A 10487-nucleotide genomic window follows, 5' to 3' on the forward strand; every position below is an offset into this window, starting at 1 on the left:
GCAATAATGATAGTGATAATCACTAAGAATTTGCACATGAAATATTAGAATAATAACTTTTTCTGATTGTTTATGATAAGAAAATTCATAATTATACTATACTCTGCACCAAACATGATATATAAAATTTTCTATCAATTTTTTAAAACTATATTTTTAAAACTGTATTTAACAAAATTTTGATGTTCATAATTTAAAAAATGATTTTTTTGTAAAAAAAATGTATAATATTGTGTATATTAAATAATATTGTGTGTGTGTGTGTGTGTGTGTGTGTGTGTGTGTGTGTGTGTGTGTGTGCGCGTGTGTGTGTGTGTGTGTGTGTGTGTGTGTGTGTGTGTGTGTGCGCGTGTGTGTGTGTGTATGTGTGTATTATATAATATAGAGTGTGATCCATTTAACGCTGCAAATACTTCCTTGGTCAATCAAAAAAAAAAGAATTTTACAAATTGACCAATCGAAGAATATATCTGCTTCAAAGCATTTATTTGTAACATGAAATGGAATTGTATCCTTTTATTCATTCAATTAATTATGATTATGCCACATTTTTATTAGTTGTTTAGATGATTAATCCATAATAAAGTTTAAGAATAATACATACAAAGGGAAATCGAAAACAAAAGAAAGAGATTTATATAAAGAGTACAAATACGCTACAATATATTTCGTCGAAAAATAATATTTTTTTAGTTATTAAAAATATTATAAAATTGCATCTTGAGTTTACAAGAAAATGGTAGTAGATGTTTATTTATTTTCTGTATATTTAATGTTAAGGATTTAGTCTAACAATAATTTTTAAATTAATAATTTTAATGAATCAAAAATTTTAAGATTAATGAGAGTACAGTGCAGTTTATGATGCACAAATTCATATCAGAACATTTATTTTATTATAGATAGAATAATATCTTCATAATTAATTCCAAATTGAAATTGAATGTTTCACTTTGGAACTCTCTTCAGCAATATAAATACAGTAATATCAAAATGGTTCACCAGTTTATCAAAATAAAGTTACTGATTTCAAAAAATGAAGTAGTGTCTACTTTGAAAAATTACAATAAATTATAAAATTGATAATCTAATAATGTATTAGGTATCAAAGTGACTCACACTAACAAACTGAAAACATGTCAAGAAATTTAGATAAATTTATAAACTTAATAATTCCGCAAAGTAAAAATACATCATTGTCAATATATTTTGCTCTTTCGGAAACTAAATTATAACTATACATTTTTATCGAATTGACAAAAGTTGCAATGTAAACAATAATTAAAATATATATAAATAAAAAAAAAGAAAATCGATCTATAAATTTAATTAAATAGCACGCGATATCGCATTAATATTCGTTACACATATGGAATGCACTGTTACATATTGAGATATACTGTATACATCTACATCTATATCTCAATAAAATTTTATTTCTTATATATTCTTATGATATACTCAAAACATATATCAAATATACTGAGAATATATCTTATGGCTTACGGTATTACTTTCACGGATATTTTTTTTAGAGATGTTAAGGGATTTGCGGATTATCGCGGTGTTGTGATCTATTGGCAAACGTTTTGTAAACTTTATCATTCACTTCATCCAGGCGCATTTCCCAAATAACACAAAAGGTTTGTTAAATTATAACACAAGACTTAAGTCTTTTAGACGCAAAAAACTTTTTTGCGTCATCTTAAACACTTTTTGTTATCTGGATTTGTACTGATAAACTGCTCTCTTTTCGGATGACTCCCTATTTATATAAACTTTGTTAAAAGGAGGAGAGGGGAAGTCATGTTCTGTTTTGTCTTTTATTTATGTTATAGTCCATATCTCTTTAAGTTATCTGGATGTTTCTGGATTTCTAGAGTTTCCCTGGAACTTTCTTGGAAAATATGATGTAGATATAGTAGTCATTATATCAAATAATATGGTGGTGTCCTAACTTAATGCTATGTTCTGCCAATGCTGAATGTCTGAAACATTTCAAACTTGTCAGATTGAAATTAATTCCGCGTTTATCAACAATTGTCGATGTCGATAACTAATAATAATCAATAGACACGTTCAAATTGAGAAAGTAGCTAGCCTACGTACCGAGCAAATGAACAATAATTGATTGTTGTAAACCCAACCAATCACATTAAGTGCGTTCACAAGTAATTCAAAAGCCCGCTCATTGAGCGCCCAGGGCGCTCTTTCATCTGATTGGTCTATATTTTAGGATTTAACAAAATACGCCAATTAGATGAAAGAGGCTTTGGACCTTTAAAGTAGACAGATTGGTATTCCAAAAACCTAGCAAACTTTGATTTGATCATCCTGCCTTGAATTTCTGAACGCATTCATGTAAAAGAAAGCCTGTCCCAATTATTTATGTCGCGGTAATTTTGTACTTTCCAATAAATACGTAGTGATGGCCGTTTGACGGATTATTCGTGAGTACGATGACACGCGTCACATTTTTACATCCCGATCTCGGTATCGGTGGCGCGGAGAGACTCGTTGTCGACGCAGCTCTAGCATTGAAGAAGTATGGCCACGATGTAAATTTCGTGACAACTCATCACGATCCGGAGCATTGTTTCTTAGAAACTAAAGATGGGACGATTCCCGTTACCGTTGTGGGCAATTGGCTGCCTAGGCACATTCTAGGCAGGTTCTATGCGTTCTGTGCTTATATACGCATGGTAAGAAGTTTAGTCTAATAAAAGATACAAATGATATGATGTAATACAACAAATCATATCCTTTTCGTTGTCAATATTAAATGAAGATAAAATGATTCAGTGTGTCACACTATATCTCTGTGTCTCTTATTGGAAAGTATATTGTTAACACTGAAATGACAGTAAAAATAATTGAGAAAAATCTACTTTAAAAAAATCTCGATTAAAAGAATTGTCTGCGTTCAACAGCAAATACATACATTGTAGAAATAAATTCTTATATTTTTTTATAGATATATGCAGCCAGCTACATAATATTTAGTGATCATCGACCAGAAGTTGTTTTTTGTGACTTGGTGTCCATCTGTATTTTCGTACTTAGATTGCGCATTCCATATGTAGTATTTTATTGTCATTATCCAGACCAGCTGCTCTCATATCCTGGTGGTTATTTTAAACAGCTTTACCGTATGCCACTGAATTATCTAGAAGAGATTACAACTGGCATGGCGCATAAAATATTTGTAAATAGTTGTTTTACAAGCAATGTGTTCAAGAACATATTCAAAAGATTGAAAATCAAACCAGAAATTTTGTATCCTTCCATTAACACAGATTTTTTTGATAAGACAAGAATAGTATCTATAGAGAGGGTAATTGATAGGAAACTTCCGGATGATAGTATTATATTGTTATCTATCAATAGGTATGAGCGTAAAAAAAAATTGTCTATTGCAATAGAAGCTCTTGCAGAACTAAAGAAACTTTTAACAAAGGAAGTATACAAGAGAGTATTCTTGATTATGGCTGGTGGATATGATAAAAGGATCGAGGAAAATGTGGAATATCACCTGGAATTGATAGGACTTGCAGATGAGTTACATGTAACAGACAAAGTAATATTCTTACGTTCACCCTCCGACATAGACAAAGTTTCCATAATACATCATTGTAAAATTGTGATATATACTCCACCGAACGAGCACTTTGGAATAGTACCTTTGGAAGCGATGTATATGGGCAAACCAGTAATTGCTCATAATTCCGGTGGTCCCACAGAATCGATAATTTCTGGAAAAACTGGTTTCTTAGTAGATTTATCTGGTGAAGCATTTGCCACCAAAATAGCTTATTTAATCACAAATTCAAATCATCTTGAGGATTTTGGTAGATCGGGTCAATGCAGATTTTCGGAAACATTTAGTTTCGCTGCTTTTAGTGCTCAATTAAATAAAGCGATAAATGACTTAACTGATGCAAAGACAAAATAAGATAATGAGAAATATTTAAGATTATTTTCAATTTTTTGCATGATATATCTACTCTTATTAAATAAGGAAATAAATGAGTATAATTTTTTAATATATTTATTTTATATATATTTTATATATATTTTATATTAATTAAATATACTTGATTTAAGAGAGATATATATTTTCTGCTTGATTTTATTTAGCCTAAACTGCTTATTTAATTACGTTCTATAAAAATAAAATTTACTATAGGATTCATAGGCAAATCAAAAAAGACACAGTTGTATAACATATAAAGTTTACATGCAATGGCGCAGCAGAATTTGTGTAAACTTGCTGTCAATTAAAATTTTCTTATGAAATCGTTTCTATTTCGTATAAAAACTTTTGAAGCATAATTAAGCTTTAATAATCATGTAGATAATTTTCATTGATTATTTTTATATTACGCAGTTAACCAATATAAAGTTTTTGAAATTAATGAATTTTATATGAAGAATTTTGAAGTATATATTGAAAGAGTAAATTCAATAATTGAATTTTCTCACGTCTTATATTAAATAAAATTAGGTTCATTCAACATATTTTTACTCGCAGCTTTTTTGAAAAAGTCAAGTATATCTTAGTGCCAAGACACATTGCCATGTTTCTTGATAAAATTAGAAGCTACGTTAAAATTAAGAGCAAAACTAAAGGACATCAAAGACATATATTGTAAGTATTTTTTAGGGATGGTAGGTAATTTGTTATTTGAGACGCCGTTACTTTTCTAATTGTTATTTATGATTATAAAACGATTTGATAATAATTGAGTATAATGAAATCCAGAAATATCGAAAGACTTCAATACAATCGTGCAAAATTTTCTATAAATGAACTGGGCACTAATGAAAAATTTTCGTAACAAGTTTTTTCGATTTTTTTTTGTCAAATGTTATCAACTATATTTGAAAGTATAAAACGCTAAAAACAAAGAAAAACTATCATTGAGAACTAATCAGTTAATTTAATGTATAATATATATTAATTTTTGAACTTTGCGGTTGCATTTTTGGGCACTTCTTATTGATTCATGAGTCATTATGTTACGACACGTAAAATCATGATGCGCAATGATAAATCTGTCTTTACATCATGACTAGTATCCATCGAGGATTTAATCCAGATCAGAAAGTAAGAACCAACCAACTACAGTCGAGTATTTTTCTGTTACAATCAAACGACAGGGGAATACTCGATTATAGTTGGTTTTTCTGATCTGGAATAAATCCTCGATGGATACTAGATTTGACTTCCAAAATTCACTGCCAATGCTGAAAATATACAGTATATATAATGTAAACTGTAGATTTTCAGTGATGATTAAAGTGGTTCTGCACTCGTACCATGTCAGGGCAGCATTGGAGCGAAGTCAGTACATGTGTGCCAAATTCATCAGTAGATAATACTCAACGTCAGTACACTAGAATACGCAGTTTTTGATAGGTTGAAATCTTAATATTTATTTCTAATATTTCCTTCATTGTAGGCAGGGCCTTAAGCCTTAAATACAATGCGGAGGAATAGCGATAGGAATAATACGATTTCAATCTATCAGAAATCAGAACTACATTGGAATATACAATCTTGATAGATTGAAATCGTGTTATTGTTATCGCTATTCCTTCATTGTGTTTAAGGCTTTATACTTTCATAATCTCCAGCTATATCATTTAAATATTTTGATGCCCCAGATTAATGAATCGTGTTTCACGCGATAGTATCTTATTCAGTTAAAAAAAGTATTTTATTGAATTATACTATAAATTTTATAAGATTGATACTGATGTGAGAGAAAATTTTTTTTTATTTTATCTTTTTTTCTTTTATATTAAAGGAAATTCATACATATGTTAAGCGATATATGAGAAATTACTGGATCTATACATATGTACGTGTTTGGGTAGATGTATTCATATCTTATATATTTAAAATATACTCATATATTTTCATTATTACATTGGAACGATATCCGACTTAATATGAAAATATATAATTGCAGAATTATCTTGTCACTGTCAGTTTACATATGTATGAATATTATTTCGAAACACTTATATAATAGCACTTCGGAACATTCGTAAAACAATTATTGTTAAAATAGAAAATATATATTAATCAGGGTTAGGTAATAACTAGTTAAAACATTAAAAATTAAAAAAGTTAAAAAGTTAATAACTTTTAATTTAGTTAATTTTAAATTCATTAAATTTTAATTTAACTAAATTACTTTTAAACTAAGTTATTTTTAATTTTTTAATTTTTTTTTTTAAGTTAAACAATTTTTTTATCTCTTTTAAATATCTTAGAAAAATAATAAGAGATAATAAGACTAAGGGCGTATATTCGTAATCTGTTCATATTTTAAGACTATCTTAAATAATTTCTTAAGATGCTAATGCAGTCCTCTGATTAGTTTATGCGGTTATGCCTTATGCCATAAGCTTTAGTCCGGATTTATAATAGCCCTTAATTTTAAGCCTTAAGTCATAAGAAATTGACCAATTATAATCAAATATTCTTTTCGCATTCGATTGTAATTGGTCACTTTCTTAAGACTTAAAAAGTAATCACTGATCTTGTATCTCCTCTATGTACTGGCTGTTTTTTTAAAGTTATATAACTTATATAGTTATGTAGTTATGTGTTATATATGAATGAAAAATATATTCACATATGAATAAAAAAATTAAAAATTTAATTTACTTAATAATCTATATTGTAGCTATTTAATCTTATTTTAAGAAAAATTAAGACATTTTGATCTAAAAAATAATTTTTTTCAAAATTGACTTAACTTTTTTTTAACTTAAGTTAATTCAATATTGACTTAATTTACGTTAAGTTAATTTTTTATTTCTTCAAATTTATTCCTTTTAACTTTATTAATTTTGTAAAGCCATTAACTTTAACTTTATTCAGTTAAAAAAAAAAACATTAACTTGCTCAACTCTGATATTAATACATCGTAATTGAATCTTTCCCAACTAAACTTTTTCTCCTTTTTCTTTTAATATCTTTCCTTTAATATCTACATATTTCTACTAAAAGATAATTTAATTGTTTTTAGTACATACGTACAATACAATATAAATAACGATAAGATAAATTAAGAACATAAAGCATGTAATGCACTGACATTATGTAATCAGGTAAACGTTCCTCTGGAATTTTAAAATTCTTTATTTCTGCACCGTTAAGGGTATTATTACTGTGATAAATATTATGCTGTTCTTTATGTGTGCATGGTTCATATTGCAATTGATGTTCTAAACAATATTTAAAAAGTTTAAGAAAATAATAGCATGCTAATAATAATAATGCACATGATTGTATGTGGTTACTGTGAGAGAGGGGGGAGGAAGAGAGGGAGGAGAGAGTATTAAAATCGTTACATTACTGTAATTATGATTACATTTATGCAATCATAAAAACTGACGAAATACTATCAATCCTGGACAAATATAAAAAAGGCCCCAAAGGTCAGGATGTAATTGAGGAATGATGACATATTATCGACAATTGATATAAATTTTATTATATCTACTATTAATATTTGGCATACATTATTAAATTCATGATTTTTTGTTATATAAATGTTTCTTAAATAAATGTGCTTACTTGTAATGCTATAATATTTTATATGCCGCAAAATTACAATTTTTTCTCTACAGTTATGATCTCTGTTGATAATCAAATTTTGAGAATAACAGTGAATATTTTATAAAAAAATTGAGTATTATTAAATATTATCTTTTTAGAATCTTACCCTGTGTAATACAATTGTAATACTATTAAGATATAGTTTTGACTGCTAATTATTATGTTCATGACAATTATAATGAAACGAAATATAGATTGTAGTTTCGATGGCTGCTATCTTTCTCTTTCGAGAAGTCACAACTAATATCGTCATACAACATATATAATAAATACTTACATGACAAATACAAAATATTATGTTAAATAAACTATTTCTTTTGATATATACATTTATACATATTAGTTGATGTAATCGGTTTTCTTTTCGGTGGAATATAAATTTAATGAGGATGGATACATATGAGTAATTTATCCGAATATGTTTGATATATTCTGCTATTAAACTGTTAATAACTATTATACTTTTAATGTATATACACTTTAGAAAAGTTTTATACATTTTTTGAGACATTTTTTTAGCCATTTAAGAAGTATTTACATTTAAATTTAAATTGATTATTATATGTACGTTTATAATATGTATTATATTTTATGTAGGTAAATTTATATTACGTTGAATATTGATAAAATTTTCTATAATTTCCTATACTTTCAACCATGAAGGCCACTATATTTTATGCTTTACAGCCATACATGCGCAAAAGAAAATCGAATCCTTCATTTTCATTAACTGTCATGTCTGTATGTACTTAGGCTAAATTACATTTATCGTTTTCTTATATTTACGCGTTTTTTACACTTACCCGATATATACTCCCAAGTTTTTCAAGTTTGTTGAAAAAGATCTCGGACGAAGCTTTCTGTCCTGCAGCCAATTAACACGCTTAAAAATTTTATTGTACGGAAAATTTTTCAAGCGTACATTTGACGTACATTTTTTTCTTTTTTTGAAAAGATTTATTTATGTCGCATTAATAAAAACATAACAAGGCGAATTACACATGTAATACAACCTGCCCCATTATGAAATAGTCACAATTTATTAATGTTAAATAAATTAAAATATTTTATATTTAAAAAAGATGTGTAATATAAATGTACTGTAATGTAATATAGAGGTATAGTTTTTGATAGATCTTGTTGCACTATTTATTCGGAAATATCTAACAACTTGCTTCCTTTATATAAATTCACGTAGTATATTACGTATTTTTAAATAATAATAAATATTTTTCTTACGAAGTTTTTTAAAATTGATATGAAACTGAATTGTTAGAAAATATATTTTAGTTTAATGTAACAAATCAATTTAATTTAATATAAACAGGAAATTAGAAGGAAAAAATAATATTTTGTTATAGCAAATTACTCTTTTACATTACTTATTTTTGCAAAAGGTATTCAAATGCAATATAAACTTTTTCTAGTTGTACATAACTTTTTACATATATTTTCAACCTGAAATATCTTATTTATATGGTATAACTTGTCACGCGGATTGTATATAAAAATATGAATCACATTGAAGAAATATTACGTTTATTGAATCCCATTGTAAAGTAACGTTGGATATTAAATAAAATATTTTAAATTGCGCAAAGTTATGAATGAAATAATCGAAATCAATTTAAATACCAAGAAATACATTTATCTTTATACAAATGCAATTCAACTTACGTCTTACTTCTATTTTATTATATATATATATAGTAGGGATAATACAAAATATATTATAAAGCTATTTCTTTGCAAATGATATTTTCATTGCATGGGAAGGTGTAATTTTAAAACCTTGAAGAGCATCTTTTGCCGCACCAGACTGAACTTCATTTTCAAATTCAACAAATGCGATATCATGCCGATTAGGTACTAAGCGTACTTCTTTGAAGCCCGGAAATTGATTAAACAGCATTGATAACATCATTTCACTTGTCTCGTCGGGCAGATTTGTTAAGAACAATATTTGATTAGGTGGCTGTTCAGGAACAGCGGCATTGACAAGTCCTGAATGTTGGGGTATACTAGCATGATAACCAATTTGTTGTGAATGTTTGGCTTGCTCTTTTGCACGTTTCTTGGCACGTTTGGCTTCTTCGTCTGCTACTGGAATAACTCGTTTTGGTTTCTTTGGACGTTCTGCAAAGGTGCCTTTCATTTTAGCGATTATATCGCTGTCAGTTTTAGCATATTGTATTCTCTACAAAAACAAAACATTTGAAAGAGATTATTTTTATATTTTTATACACATGTAAGGGATACAAATATATTTATATGAATTTATAATATGCAAATAAATGTGCACATACATGCATACATACACACACACACACACACACACATATACACGCATGCATGCATGCACACACGTACGTACACATGTGCACATTAGAATATTCTTAATACAAATATAAAAAAATATAATGTAAAGATAAAACACAATCATTTTTTATAGTTCTTACCATTGGTTTGTCATAGAATGGAAAACCTTGCATTGATCTTAAGGCGTTTGTAGCACTTGCTATTTCTTTGAAAATAACAAACGCTTGTCCACGCATCTTTAATGTTTTTAAAGCTACGATATCCAAAATTTGACCAAATTGAGAAAAAATAGCATACAATGATTTCTTTAATTCTTCCTTTTTAATCTTTTCATTTAAATTATTAATGTAAATTGTATTATTTGGACGAATATCCATTTTGACCAAAAGTCGATGTTAAATATTTTATCTTCTGTAAATAAAAATAATGTATAAGATAAACATTAAATATGTACATATATATCTATATATGTACATATATTATACATTATATATATAGATAGGTACATGTATACACAAGAATTATATATATA

At 27.5% G+C, this 10487-nt stretch overlaps 3 protein-coding genes across 3 annotated transcripts in view; 2 read left to right on the forward strand and 1 right to left on the reverse strand.

Moving 5' to 3' along the window:
• Positions 1 to 1152, forward strand: part of LOC108688058 — a 3924-nt gene extending 2772 nt beyond the window's left edge. The window contains exon 7 of the mRNA XM_018194149.1: positions 1103 to 1152. Within this exon, the coding sequence (XP_018049638.1) occupies positions 1103 to 1152 (50 nt within the window). The remainder of the gene's footprint in view (positions 1 to 1102) is intronic.
• A 1209-nt stretch (positions 1153 to 2361) lies between these two features.
• Positions 2362 to 3952, forward strand: LOC108688100 (alpha-1,3/1,6-mannosyltransferase ALG2). The gene is made up of 2 exons (XM_018194200.1): positions 2362 to 2702; positions 2975 to 3952. Exons 1-2 carry the CDS (start codon positions 2460 to 2462, stop codon positions 3950 to 3952), a joined length of 1221 nt encoding a protein of 406 aa, XP_018049689.1. The 5' UTR covers positions 2362 to 2459.
• Positions 3953 to 9374: 5422 nt separating this feature from the next.
• LOC108688109 (U1 small nuclear ribonucleoprotein A) lies at positions 9375 to 10332 on the reverse strand. Its single transcript, XM_018194214.1, has 2 exons — positions 10096 to 10332; positions 9375 to 9833 (listed from the first exon to the last, which is right to left on the reverse strand). The coding sequence occupies exons 1-2, from the start codon at positions 10330 to 10332 to the stop codon at positions 9375 to 9377; spliced, it is 696 nt and encodes a 231-aa protein (XP_018049703.1).
• Positions 10333 to 10487: the final 155 nt, after the last annotated feature.

Source organism: Atta colombica, unplaced genomic scaffold (assembly GCF_001594045.1).
Source record: "Atta colombica isolate Treedump-2 unplaced genomic scaffold, Acol1.0 scaffold225, whole genome shotgun sequence".
Taxonomy (NCBI): domain Eukaryota; kingdom Metazoa; phylum Arthropoda; class Insecta; order Hymenoptera; family Formicidae; genus Atta; species Atta colombica.

Excerpts from the sequence above, each read along its gene's own strand:
- LOC108688100 (XM_018194200.1), top strand. The coding sequence starts at position 2,460 with ATGACACGCGTCACATTTTTACATCCCGATCTCGGTATCGGTGGCGCG. Across the intron at positions 2,703-2,974 it reads TCTGTGCTTATATACGCATG|ATATATGCAGCCAGCTACAT; the intron begins GTAAGAAGTTTA and ends ATTTTTTTATAG.
- LOC108688109 (XM_018194214.1), bottom strand. The coding sequence starts at position 10,332 with ATGGATATTCGTCCAAATAATACAATTTACATTAATAATTTAAATGAA. Across the intron at positions 9,834-10,095 it reads CATTCTATGACAAACCAATG|AGAATACAATATGCTAAAAC; the intron begins GTAAGAACTATA and ends TTGTTTTTGTAG.